This window comes from Lissotriton helveticus, chromosome 6, assembly GCF_964261635.1.
Source record: "Lissotriton helveticus chromosome 6, aLisHel1.1, whole genome shotgun sequence".
In the NCBI taxonomy this organism is placed as follows: Eukaryota; Metazoa; Chordata; class Amphibia; order Caudata; family Salamandridae; genus Lissotriton; species Lissotriton helveticus.
Window position 1 is genome coordinate 1133306002 of NC_136067.1, and position 14987 is coordinate 1133320988.

Consider the following 14987-nt stretch of genomic DNA (forward strand, 5'->3'; position numbering starts at 1 on the left):
TCTCAGCCTCAGCACCCGTCCTAATAAGTCGCCCGATCCATCCTACGGGACGACCAGCTCCCAACACACTTAAATCATATACGGGCCGACAAGTCTCTCCCCCACCCCATAAACAGTTGGAGGATTATAATCACATTGATGAGGTAGGCAGGCACCCCTTCGTAGCACCTAAGTCCTTCAAAATCGAAACTTACCATTCAGAGTGTAGTGACTGGGACAGCCCTTCTACTGAGGGTTGCCCAAAATTAAATCCATCTCTATCAGACAAAGTCCTCCCTATCCAACAAGACGAAGTTACCCCACATGAGTGTTCTCTGCCATTAGCTCCCACTGATACATTGGGGGCTCCAGGAGTAATTTCCATACTCTCCTGGAATGTCGCCGGGTTAGCCAACAAAGTAGATTCACTCGAATGGGGGGAATTCATTGAAGGGTATGATATATGCCTATTTCAAGAGACCTGGGCCAGGGATAAACATCCCCGTCCGGGTTACGCCACCTATGAGATTCAGGCAAAATGGGGCGGAATGGGCCGACCATCAGGGGGCCTTTTAATTTGGGTTGGTGCCCACCTGGGCTGCAGGGCTACACACTTAGAAACCAATTCTTTGAATTTCCAGTGTGTATCTCTGGAATGGCCATGTGGAGGTAAAATAACACTGATTAATATATACTCAAGACCCGTGGGGGTAGCAGCCACCTCGGGAGCAGTCGAGGAACTAGCGATGTTCCTTGACTCAATCACCCTTTGTTCCCCAATTATTATAGGTGGTGATCTCAACCACCAATTCAAACCTCTCCCAGACCACCTGTCAGGCATAACTAGCGAAGAGGATGAACAGTGGAACATCCCCACCCTGACTGGCCCATTGATTAAGGCCTGGACTCCACTCGCTACTCAAATTACGTCTCTCATGCTCAGTCACTCGCTAAGGGCTTGCAACGGCCGAATAAAAGGGGACATTCCGCCAAAATATACTTTCAATAGACCCGGTCATGAGTCACGTATTGACTATATAATGGTCTCAGTTAGGGTCTGGGACAAAGTGAAGGATTTTGGAGTACTCTCCAGATCCGATAGTGACCATAATCCACTCTCATTAAGATTTGAGGTTCAGGGGTCATATACAGAAATGGTAGACGAATATCCTGCATATCAGGTGGACCTAGCACTATCCAGTAATAGACGCAGAATTAAATGGGGGAAATTGCTGGAAAAGCCGTCTAACATTGAAAGACTGTACGCACTAGTTGTCCCCGCCCTAGAAAAGGTTGTGCGCTGTATGGACCAATCAGCTAATGATTCAAAATCCCCCTCCTCAGGAAATCTCGAGGCAATCAATCCGTTCCCCAGTAAGAATGCTCAACTGAACGAGTTAGGTGTAATTCACTTAGAATTATGTACCAACCTTGCAGAAGTACTGAACCCGGTGGCCAGGCCAAAGAGGCCCAAGCAGAAAAGAGTCACCTGGTTCAACGCCTCCTGCAGCAGAGCGAAAGCCGCATTATTGAATTCACTCAAAGCACGAGATACCCCAAGAGAAATTAAGGTAAAACGATTAGCTTATAAATCAGTTCTCCGTGCAGCAAAAGTAGAATGGGATGAGGGAAACTGGACCGAAATGTCAGCTGCACTTGCATCACGAGATGCCCGGACTTTCTGGCAAATCGTTAAGCATGGTTCAGCTGAACCAGTTGCAGCAGTAGAGGCAAACATAGCACCCTTTGTCTGGGAGGAACATTTTAAAAATCTATATAAAACACACATTAGTGTCCCTTCAATGATTCTCCCCGAAGGTACGTTGCACTTATCCACTGATAGCGTAGTTCCCATGGACGATTTCAGCATGGAGGAGGTCACCATGGCTATCACGGCCCTGGCTGCTGGAAAGGCGCCGGGCCTTGATGGGTTGCCAGGTGACCTCTATAAACACGAACCCAAGGTCTGGGCTCCGTATCTCAGAGTATTGTTCAACTCAATCCTGAATGGCATGTCAATCCCCTCGACATGGCCGGGGTCAGAGATAGTCCCTATCTTTAAAAAGGGATCACCTCTGCTACCGGCAAACTACAGGCCAATTAGCCTGATTGACGTGTCACAAAAACTCTTTGCCAAATTGTTGCTGAACCGCCTGCTGGAGTGGACAAGGGATCACAACATCCTGAGCCCCTTCCAAGCAGGTTTCAGGGAGAAGGTTTCAACCATAGACCAGGTCTTTCGATTTGTCCTCATTTATTGGAAAACGGTGCAGTTGGAGGGTGGCAGCCTCTATACTGTATTCGTGGACCTGAGGGCGGCGTTTGACCTGGTCCCCCGGAATAAGTTGTGGGAGGTGTTAGCAGGATTGGGCGTCCCCGGGGGTTTGTTGAAAATGATAGTGCACCTTCATAGCGCAAATTTTGCTCAGGTGAGATGTGGCAGGATGGGGGTACTGTCTGAGAGGTTCCCCGTTGGCCGGGGGGTAAGACAGGGTTGTGTGCTTGCACCGACCCTGTTTTGCCTCTATGTCAACGGGGTAATCGCTCGGCTGCATGGGGTCACCAACTCTGACGCTCCCAAATTGGCTGCGGAAAGGGTGCCGGCTGTTATGTACGCCGATGACACCCTGCTGCTATCAAAGTCCGCAACGGGAATTCAACGTATCCTTGACGGCTTTGCGGACTTTTGTGAGGGCCATGGCTTAGAAATTAACACACTGAAAACTAAGTTCATGGTCTTCAATCCTCCACCGAAATTCCACTCCTGCCCCAGAATAGGGCAAAACATGCTTGAGAGGGTGAAATCTTTTGAATACCTGCGTGTCATGCTGAATGACAAACTATCCTGGAAGACGCATCAGGAAAAAGCTCTGCTCAAATTGACTCAATATTCGGGGGGTATCATGAATCTTCTGGCGAACAATAAATCCTCAGTCAGGCCCATCGGTCCACCGATGCAGATTTACAGAACACAGGCAAGGGGGGCTGCCATGTATGGATCTGAACTCTGGGGTCATGTAGGTACATCAGACCTCCAAGCAGAGGTGAATAAATTCATTCGAAGGCTAGTAGGACTCCCCCCTAGCACACCCTTAGTCCCCCTTAGGTTGGACCTAGGGCTGCGCCCGCTAGATGAAGAATTGGCATTTCGCCTGCTGGCCTTCTGGCGTAGACTGTGGGCAACCCCAGAACTGGCCAGCTACAGACAGGGACTACAGGAGGTGCTTGCCATGCCGGGAGCCGGAAAAATCAAATGGCTCAAACACATCAAATTAGAACTGGAAGGTTTGGGACTTTCTAAGATGTGGTCTGATCCTTCGGCTACCTGCCAACTTATCCCCAAAAAGGAATTAGCCAAGGCATACCGCGATAGGAAATCACTGGCACTTTTTAACCAATCAAAACCTGGTTCACTGACAGAATCGTTTATATCTTTCAAAGACATTTATTACTTTGAACCAACTCTTGATAAAGTGCATCCTCCGTTTCTCAGGAAATTATACCTGCAGTGGAGACATGGGTCGCTCCCTATCCGTTCGCTAACAAGTAAATGGAGCAAAGATGCAACCAGTACCTGTCCAGCATGTAGAACCTCCATCGAATCTGAACTTCACATTTTCTTTTTCTGCCCCACTTATCGAGAGATTCGCAAACAATGGATAGTCCCTCTATGTAAAAATCTGGGATTTGTGAAGTGCCTGATTGCTTTGAGAGTCCTGAAAACCAATGTGACTGATTATATTGTGTTCGCAGTGGCAAAATACCTGGGTGCCATCTGGAGTGTTAGAAGGAAATGCCTTAGGGACGGCAATTGACCCCATTGTATCAAAGACACTGCGGTGTAATACGGGACTATGTTAGCGTCTGATTTTAGATTATACATTTATTAATATTACAACTGTTTTTAAAAAACGTATGTTTCAAATGGCTTTTATGGTAAAAATTTTACCGAAATAAAGATTCTTGAATGAATGAAACACCAAGATGGCCAACACCTTGCTTCTAAACAGCGTGGTTATAATAAATCTTTAAAACGACCCCTTGCCCACATGTTTGGATGACACGTTTAGATTACATGTTTTCTTTATTCTACTTTTATTCTTTTAATTTATCTTGCATATGTTGGTGAGTTAGAGTGGATGTTTTATGGGGTTGTGCAACTAACTGAATGGAAAAATGAGTGAGTGGGTAGATGATAGAAAACATAAGTCCAAGTGTGAGTGAAAAAGGGCATGTATAATGACTGATTTTGTGCCTAAACCTATCATTGACAAATGAGGCAGTTTCTTTTAATAAATAACGAAGGAACCGGTTTAGGTTCCACAAAGCTGCACAGCCATATCGTAGCTTGAATCCAATGAATTAAATTCTTCTAATTTCTTTTACTTTTTTCGCTTTTCACCATTCATTTTTATCCTTTTTCCCTTGTGTTCAATTCATTTTATTCAATCAATTCTTGACCATGTTCAAAAAATACTCAGGAGCGTTTGGGTGCCAATCATGATTTATTTTCAAGAGCCCAATGCATTTCGGGAATAACACTCCCTTCGTCAGGGGCATCATGACGTGCCAGAAAGTCCTAAAACATATTTAAATGATGCCGCGTTCAACTGCATCCGTTTAAAAATACCGTAACGTCATCTTTCTCCTTGCTAACGTGCCTTAGGACGCGTATTCTGATTAAAAGAGTTTAGCTCTGGTGACCAGAGCTAAAACAGACACCCACAAAGTTTGAATACATTTGAGGAAGATATTTGAAGTTCAAGATTGAATAAAGACTGAAAGAAGAAAATACATTTGATTTGCTTGCTATTTTGGAGAATCCATTTTATGATTGACCACCATTTAAAGAGTTGATGCTGTACATTATAATTCATGTTTATTAGTGCAGAAGTCGTGATTTCTTACCTGATTGTGTGTACTCTGCAAACATTTACCGCAGAAGGGCTCATAGTGCTGCATTCACCGTGCAAACATTCCACCACAATAAATTTGCAGTTTATTTCTAGTGGCAGCTACTAACTCAGAATTGCCAATTGTATGATTGCCCTCTATTTTAATGAGTGCATTCTAAGACTGCATATGTTTAAAGGCATAAAATGCAAAGGTCCGTTTTAGCAGCAGGTGGAAAAGGTTTTTAGAAGGGAGAATTGTATTTCATTGCTTACACCTGATCCAAGAGAGATCCCTGAGACAGCTACAAAAAATGAAGGCCAGATCTGAAATCAAGAACATTAAAAGCAAACATAGGCCGCATGCTTCTCCAGAAACCACATACGTCTTCTAGCCCTCCTCATATGCCAAGTTGGGGAGGACCCTGGTGACTCGCTTGATGCAATAAAAGTGACAAAGAGGAATGGGGATTTTTGTTTCAAATGATAGAGGGCACTTATAGGGCAAGAACTTTATAAACGAAGTAAGATGGTTGTACGACAAAACCACTACACACATAGAGAGTAGAGGATTTCTGTCTGCCCCATTCCCATTCCATATAGGAACGAGGCAAGGCTTCGCCTTCTTCCCTCTACTATTTTTTATTGGCCTTAAAACCCCTAGTAGCTGCAGACAAGCAATCAAAGTATCAAGGGGATAACTACGACAGGAGGCCTGACCAACGACTGCTGTATGCAGATCTCATCTCACCTGAAAGACGCCCAGGGTCTCAGTACCAACTCTATCCGTCTAATAGGATCAATTTCTCATTTTTCATTAAACATTAAAAGCGGCAAAAGCAAAGCCCTCACCTTAGTCGCCAATGTAGCCAGAGTGCCTGTGGGTGGTTAGGGATTCAGATGGGTACCGAAAAATGTTAAATTCTTAGGTATCCAATTCAGGTTCAGGTTCATAAACTTTATTTCGATTCATCCAAGGAATCATAAAAGTATACATTTAAATAAAACAAGTTTTACAAATGGTTTTCAAGTCTACAGGATCAAGTTATTAACATACAATGAATTTCTTAACCATATTTCAGCAGATCACCAAAAACAATTACAATCCCTAAAAGTTAACATAAATCATAAAAGATACAAAAGGCCCAAATATGCAATAGTAAAGTGCAATCTGCTATTACAATTTATAAATATCACATAAAAAACCGATAGAACCTTTCATATTAACCTGTAATCATGACATCAGGTATTTACTCAATATTCCCACTAGAGCATCAAAAATTTTCAATAGCGATTCCTAATGGTAAATGACAATTTAATAAAGCTAAGCATAGCACTACATATAGCAGCAGTATGCAACGATTTTAAATACTGGTAGCCTTCTTTAATATTACAGGGACGAATATCCATTAATATAGGTTTAATAAACCTGTTTCTTGGATTTTTGTATAAAGTGCAAAAGAGAACAAAGTGCAAAGTGCATTTTTGAGCTTTATTATCACATGGACAAGGGGGTAGCCACTCACACCAACCCCCTTGTTTCGGAAAAGCAAAAAGAAAATGCAATATATTTAATCGGAATCGCATCAAATAAAATCGCCATTGCGTATGTACAGTAAAAGATCGATAAAATTGATGCTGCAATTTACCCTTTTGATATTGTACTTGTTCATTGTGTTTTAACTGACCCAAAGTATCACGATAGGCATTCCTAATTACAATCCTTGTGTCCTGCTGAATAAATTCTGGATTTTCATAAATATGACCTAGACCTTTTTTATAAAAAGTTTCCTTCACATATGACAACCATGGTATCCAACTCAATAGAGGTCTCTATAGTATCCCTGATAACTTCTGATCACTTATGAACAAAATGACAATGACTTTACAAGATAGTCCACATTACAACTATCCTTTTTGGGGTGGGAAGATATCATAGAAATGGTTGCACCACGCAGGAATAACTAACCCTTGGGGAAGCTTACTGATCCCCATGTACATTTTAAAATCCGTCGCCAAACATATCACCAACTTCCTCTGAGATGGCAGAAGGACCAGACTGAAGGTCTTATAAACTACAGGCATCGACCACAGCAGAGGGCATAAGACTCCTCATAGGCATTCCTACCATTTGGCACACCATCTATCACAACTGGGATCTCTCTTAAGTAACTATCCGCATGCTTCCATGTGGGTCCATCTTGAGGATCAGCTGTTACATGACTTACACTTCCTTCAAGGCTGGTACGATGAAAAGAACCCCAAAGGGCCAGATTCAAGAACATCCCACAATTGCAGCAATGCTAGGTGCATGTATCACAGGCCACAGACGACCTAAAGATGCGCACACCCGCATAAGGGGCACCCATTTGGATTAATATGGGCATCCAAATAAATGGAAGCACAATCAGTTGGACTGTCAGATGGATAACCACCATAGATGACCTAATGCAAAGGGATTCATTCAAATCGTTTGACACTCTTGAATACCACCATGGCAATATTGCAAATACGGGCAACTTCAAGAGGGGTATTAGAATTTCTTATCTATACGGTGATAAAAAGAATCTTCTCCCGGCGACGAGGGTGGTCTTTAGTTTGTGGCGTTCCTCCCTCCAACAGATGGGGTGGTTGAACAAATGAACCGAACGGACACCTATATGTAGAGGTAGCCAATTATCGCCACAGGAACGTTACTTTTAACCACTTGGCTGCGGGGAGTTTTCCCCCCGCTGTGCGGGCAGGAGGGGGGCCGCGCGCGGCGCCGCTGTGCTGTTGACAAGCTCGGCTCGTCATGAGGCACAGCGGAGCTGCCCTCGTGACGAGCTGAGCTCGTCACACCACACCTGTTTTTAGAACGTTCAGCACAGCGGGGAAATTATCCCCGCGTGCGAACGTTCCAACGGCTGTGACAAGCTCAGCTCGTCATGAGGGCAGCTCAACCGTCCCTCATGACGAGCTGAGCTCGTCAACAGCACTCAAGAGGTTAATGACGTTCCAGTGGGGATTCAGGCTTTGCCTTATTTGTAAGGCATTGTTAAGCTACTTAACGTGGCTTAACGCTGTCTTGTAAATAAGGCACCCTTTCATTCTATACTTAGCGTGAAAGGTGTGGGCAATAGGTGTTGTGGTGGGCGTTTCACCGCAACACCCAGGTTTTGATACTGTCCCATATTTACAAGGGTGGCGTCAATATGGGGCAGTGCCAAAATGAAGGCCCAAAAACCCTGGGGCTTATTTACAACCCCCCTGCACCGCCGGTGCATCACTTTTAACTAGGCAAATAGTGATGCACTGGCAGTGCAAGGAGCTTGTAAATATGGCCCCTTGGTCTTTAACATGGCGCAACAAGGAGAAATGCTTTATTTCTCCTCTTTTTTGCTGTTTCTATGTAGCACACATAGAAACAGCAAAATGCCATGCAAGATTGTTTATGTGCAGGAAGGGACACCTTCCTGCACATTAACAATCATTCACACAACGCAGGCACCCCTGCACTATGGTGCAAGGGTGCTGCGTTGCTGCTAGGCAGCAGTAATTAGCACCAGCGCTGGGGGAAACGCAGGGCTGCCACGTATTCTAAATACGGTACAGCGCTGCTTTTCCAAAGTGGCGGAGCGCAGCTTTAAGCCAATAAGGCTAACACAGCTCTTCGCCATTTCCCTTGTAAATATTCCCGAATGTTGAACCGGCCTATGAAACACCAAGGGGCAGATTTACAAACCCCGTACGCCACATTTGCGCCGCAGTTGCGTCACTTTTGTGATGCAGCGGCAGCGCAAAGCCAGCGCCATGCTGCGGGGTACTTACAACGTGACGCATCTAGGGAGATGCGTCACGTTGTAAAGCCCTGCGCCACATGTGGGCGTTCCGGCACGGGGGGGTGGGCGTTCCGGCGCAGGAACGCCTCGGAAAAGTGGCTGAGTGAAATCTACAAGATTTCACTCAGTCACTTTTACGGCCATGCTGCGTCAAAACCCTGCGCCTGTCTGAAGCAGGCATAAGGATTGACGCAGCATGGTAGGAATAGGAGCACCCGCAGCCTTGCTGGCGCATCAGTGATGGTTTGGCGTGTTGCAACTCTTCTGGCGCATCCCTGCTTATTAGCAGAGATGCTCCAGAAGTTGTAAATCTGCCCCTAGGTGTACAAAGACCGACCTCAATAATAGAACTCATTGTTGATCTACTGACCAGAAAGCAACTCGAATGTTTACACAGTTAAAAATAAAGAATTTATTTTATAAATCAAACCTAAGGGCCACCATCAAATAAAAAGTATTTTTTTAAATGGTTAGAAAACATGTAGAACATATGTGGATATGTTTGTATAGGTTTCGCCCTTCTAATATGCATGTGGGTTTTGTACACCACTTACAGTATATCCTCCCTTGTCGCCAGATCACAGCACTAATTATGATGCTTTTTTACTTTAGACCAATGCCTGTAAATATGTAGAAGTGCTTCCAGCATGATACAACATACGATTTATTTGTGTTATATTGTCACACAACTGAGTCGGTATTCACAAATTGGTGGGACACTTTTATTGTTTTTTAAACAATAGAACATAATAAAACGGCAGTTCATGTTCACCAAAATTACAAGACATTTAACTACAAAAGAGTTTCTTCTTTTACCAACATTTCAACATTAGAAGAAATTAGTTTCTCAGGTGACCTCATCAGAAATATACAAACAGGGAAAGTGATTTAGTCATTAAGGCTTCTGTTTTGACCTTTAGCTTGAAAAGTGCCATACTTAGCAGCTTCCTTTCTCAGCTATGTCAGTGTAGTGTTATCACTGCGGTAAAATACTACAAGGATTGAAAAAAGGCAATACATAGGAAATGATTAAATATCTATTTCAGTTTTTTTCCTCTCGGTGTTGCAGACTGCAGAGCTTAAACTCCGCCCAGTGGGTTCCTGACACTGGCCAGGAAGAGCAGCGCCTTGGAGCTCCCCTCGTAGACTGCCAGGAGGAAAGGCTGACGAAGCGCTATTGTCAGAATCATCCGCCCATCTTCTCTTGGGGTGTTCTTTGGCTCCACACCACTGTCTTCCAGCTCAAAGTAAACCTTATTCAAAATCTGGAAGAAGATATGCAAAAAATTCTTTAACATACAAGTGTTACCACTGGATAGGAGCACGCTAAACGTTTCAGCATACATGTCTGCTGCAGGTAAATGATATACAGAAGTTGTCATGGTCATTCAAATGTATCCTATTCATTCTTCGACAAGAAGGCTTCTCTTGCTTGCTGCATTTGCCTGTCAACAGCTAGGAAGCACTAGAATGCCTGTTTGTCTTCACAAAGGTTACACTCGGCTCTAAATATAAAATAACTCACAGTCGTTAACAGTGGCGTCACTAGGGTTGGTGTCACCCAGTGCGGGTAACTCATGGTGTCACCCCCTCACGACTTACCCCATGAATCCATGATGTACCTCCTCGAGGAGATGTATTCATCTGTGCAGCCCCCACGGAGGGGGTCCGTCTGGCCTTTCCAAGCCCACTCTACACCGGAGACTAAAGCACTGCAGAGGTGTTACCCATCCTTTCATAACTCCTTTCTCACTGCCACAGTGCCAAGTGCCAGTGCCTGCTCTGTGATCTACCCACGTGTGCAGAGACGGGCACTGGGTACCGTGCTGGCCAGTTTCAAAGGGTGTACGCTGTATCTAGATGTAACAAGCGGAGTAGCTACGGATACAATACCTCCCCCTTGATCCCAGCTGCATCTTGTCAATGGTCCCCTGCAACTTCTTCCCTTTGTTTTTGTATTTAACTAGTAGGGTTTACATGTCACTTCCTCCTGAATACGTAAAGTCCTATGGGTCCAAACCCCGAGCGCCGCAGCCTGATCTGACGTAAACCACCTGTGACCGATCGCCTGGTATTCAGCACACAATGAGCACGTTTCTGTTCCAACCTTACAGGGACACAGATGCGACTGACAAGCGAGCCCCTCTCTGACAATATCCAGTGGCGTCACTAGGGGGGTGCGGGGGGTGCGGACCGCACCAGGTGACACCATCACATGGGGTGACACCGTGGTCCGTGACACCAACATGCTAAATATTATTACTATCTGTCAGCAGTGCGGGCCTTACCTCGCCTTCAAGGAGTAAACTTGACAGTTTCTTCTCCCAGCCTGAAGGATTTATAATTTATAATTAATAATAATATTATTATATTATATATATAATATATATATATTATATAATTAAATATTATATAATAATAATAATAATAATTAAAAAATAATAATAATAATAAAAAAATATATATATAATTTGTAAACCTACTATAATTCTAGAACAATGCACAGTGCTCCACTCTTCCACTGTGGCAAATTAATTAAATGTCTGTGTGTCCAAGGAGCTAAACTATGGAAATCGCTCGCTTCCCAAGTCTCTGAGTAATTAGATAAATCACCTGAAGTTTAGAAAAAAATGAAACGTTGGTTTTATTTGCTCTTAGAAAGAAAAAAATGAAACCTTGACCTTAGTGCTGATAAGAAAGAAAAAAAGAGCATACAAGAATATGAAATGTACTAAATGGAATCAAAATGTTTTGTTTTTTTATTCTGTGAAACGTTTCAGCTGTGTGGTGTATTATGACTCTGTTTTTCAGTGGGGAAATTGCCATCTTTTTCTTGGGAAATTACGCATGGTTTTGGTGCACTTGTCTTTTAGTGGGCGCTGTACTGGGGATCAGACAGCGGGGGATGTTTATTAGCAGTGATATGGGGGCTTCGCTGGTCTGTGCGCCCCTATCCTGTAAGTGTGATGTCCTGTTAGTAGAAATTATCGAATTGGCAATTTTATTTAGTGTTATTCCATTAAATAGAGATTTGCAGAGCGCTGTGTTAAGTGCTTTATAGCGCATCGCTCGCCAGTAGAGGCTGTTGGTGATAAAATAAAAGAGAACCAAATATAAAAATGTCAATGTCTCCATGAACTTTTGGAGATCGTGGGGGGTCGTTGGCTAAATGTGCCATAGCAAACGAGCCCCCCTCCCACGTCCGTGCCCATTTGCAGGCTGGCAGCACCCGTCTGAGGAAGGACCCAGAACACAATATGTGGGGTCATGTTCTTTCCGTAGAAAGTCATTGAGTTTCACCTGCCCTTCACAACAGGGGTCCATAGTGTGGAGGGTTCTGTTATAACTATTTGGGAGGGGTCGTTAGAAATGGGACTTTAGAACCGTATTATGATATGAGGGCGTTCATTTTACAGAGAGCACAGAAGGGGCACATTGGACTTTGGATCTGGAGTCTTTTAGGTGGAATGTTCCTTCGTCAAAAGTCTTCTGGAGACGGGACCTTTGTCACTTAAGGGGAACGTTCCCTTACCGGGGGTGACGCTGCAAGGGAGGGGGCGCTCGGGGTCAAGATAGATGTGCTTATCCGCAGGGGCCACGAGAACGGCGATGGATTACAGTGAGGCGGGGGTCACGCCGGGACACTCTTAACACCATTGTTCTGTGGGCTGTGACCTTATAACTGGGGCCAAGCCCATGTCGCACTCGGGGACCCTCTGCAAGCTGTTCACAAGAGGAGGACGACGAAGTTATAAGAATGCCCCGACCCCTTACATCGGATCGTGTTGGCTCCAAAATCCGCCGTACTCCTTTTACCTACCTCAAATGGAAGGCTGAGGCCCTACGTGCCCCTATGCATCTTGTAGGTTGCCTAGACGTTACAAGGAGCGCTAAACCCACTGAGGTTTTTAGAGCAGAATAGAGAGGCGCGCAGGTTACTCGTTGTATGACTGGGATCACACGTGTGGCTAGGGAGACACCGGGACTGCTCAACGATTACCCGTCCAGTGTCTGCTGCTAGATCAGATCTGGAGACAGGCTCACATGAAAGAGAAAAGTGCAGCTCTTTTCGATAAAACTAACATTTATTGTAATAATAAGAATTTATTTCATGATATTGTCAGAGAGGGGCTCGCTTGTCAGTCGCGTCTGTGTCCCTGTAAGGTTGGAACAGAAACGTGCTCATTGTGTGCTGAATACCAGGCGATCGGTCACAGGTGGTTTACGTCAGATCAGGCTGCGGCGCTCGGGGTTTGGACCCATAGGACTTTACGTATTCAGGAGGAAGTGACAAGGAAACCCTACTAGTTAAATACAAAAACAAAGGGAAGAAGTTGCAGGGGACCATTGACAAGATGCAGCTGGGATCAAGGGGGAGTTATTGTATCCGTAGCTACTCCGCTTGTTACATCTAGATACAGCGTACACCCTTTGAAACTATCCAGCACGGTACCCAGTGCCCGTCTCTGCACACGTGGGTAGATCACAGAGCCGGCACTGGCACTTGGCACTGTGGCAGTGAGAAAGGAGTTATGAAAGGATGGGTAACACCTCTGCAGTGCTTTAGTCTCCGGTGTAGAGTGGGCTTGGAAAGGCCAGACGGACCCCCTCCGTGGGGGCTGCACAGATGAATACATCTCCTCGAGGAGGTACATCATGGATTCATGGGGTAAGTCGTGAGGGGGTGACACCAGGAGTTACCCGCACTGGGTGACACCAACCCTAGTGACGCCACTGACAATATCATGAAATAAATTCTTATTATTACAATAAATGTTAGTTTTATCGAAAAGAGCTGCACTTTTCTCTTTCATGTGAGCCTGTCTCCAGATCTGATCTAGCAGCAGACACTGGACGGGTAATCGTTGAGCATCCCGGTGTCTCCCTAGCCACACGTGTGATCCCAGTCATACAACGAGTAACCTGCGCGCCTCTCTATTCTGCTCTAAAAACCTCAGTGGGTTTAGCGCTCCTTGTAACGTCTAGGCAACCTACAAGATGCATAGCGGCACGTAGGGCCTCAGCCTTCCATTTGAGGTAGGTAAAAGGAGTACGGCTGATTTTGGAGCCAACACGATCCGATGTAAGGGGATGGGGCATTCTTATAACTTCATCGTCCTCCTCTTGTGAACAGCTTGCAGAGGGTCCCCGAGTGCGACATGGGCTTGGCCCCAGTTATAAGGTCACAGCCCACAGAACAATGGTGTTAAGAGTGTCCCGGCGTGACCCCCGCCTCACTGTAATCCATCGCCGTTCTCGTGGCCCCTGCGGATAAGCGCATCTATCTTGACCCCGAGCGCCCCCTCCCTTGCAGCGTCACACCCGGTAAGGGAACGTTCCCCTTAAGTGACAAAGGTCCCGTCTTCAGAAGACTTTTTACGAAGGAACATTCCACCTAAAAGACTCCTGATCCAAAGTCCAATGTGCCCCTTCTGTGCTCTCTGTAAAATGAACGCCCTCATATCATAATACGGTTCTAAAGTCCCATTTCTAACGCCCCCTCCCAAATAGTTATAACAGAACCCTCCACACTATGGACCCCTGTTGTGAAGGGCGGGTGAAACTCAATGACTTTCTACGGAAAGAACATGACCCCACATATTGTGTTCTGGGTCCTTCCTCAGACGGGTGCTGCCAGCCTGCAAATGGGCACGGACGTGGGAGGGGGGCTCGTTTGCTATGGCACATTTAACCAACGACCCCCCACGATCTCCAAAAGTTCACGGAGACATTGACATTTTTACATTTGGTTCTCTTTTATTTCATCACCAACAGCCTCTACTGGCGAGCGATGCGCTATAAAGCACTTAACACAGCGCTCTGCAAATCTCTATTTAATGGAATAACACTAAATAAAATTGCCAATTCGATCATTTCTACTAACAGGACATCACACTTACAGGATAGGGGCGCACAGACCAGCGAAGCCCCCATATCACTGCTAATAAACATCCCCCGCTGTCTGATCCCCAGTACAGCGCCCACTAAAAGACAAGTGCTCCAAAACCATGCGTAATTTCCCAAGAAAAAGAGGGCAATTTCCCCACTGAAAAACAGTCATAATACACCACACAGCTGAAACGTTTCACAGAATAAAAAAACAAAACATTTTGATTCCATTTAGTACATTTCATATTCTTGTATGCTCTTTTTTTTCTTTCTTATCAGCACTAAGGTCAAGGTTTAATTTTTTTCTTTCTAAGAGCAAATAAAACCAACGTTTCATTTTTTTCTAAACTTCAGGTGATTTATCTAATTACCCAGAGACTTGGGAAGTGGAGCGATTTCCATAGTT

At 44.9% G+C, this 14987-nt stretch overlaps 1 protein-coding gene across 2 annotated transcripts in view; it reads right to left on the minus strand.

Moving 5' to 3' along the window:
• Positions 1-9392: 9392 nt before the first annotated feature.
• AGT (angiotensinogen) overlaps positions 9393-14987 on the minus strand; it is a 143550-nt gene continuing 137955 nt past the window's right edge. For both annotated transcript variants that reach the window (XM_078648794.1, XM_078648796.1), the window contains exon 5: positions 9393-9957. In XM_078648794.1, coding sequence (XP_078504920.1) covers positions 9772-9957 — 186 coding nt within the window. In that variant the 3' untranslated portion in view covers positions 9393-9771. The remainder of the gene's footprint in view (positions 9958-14987) is intronic.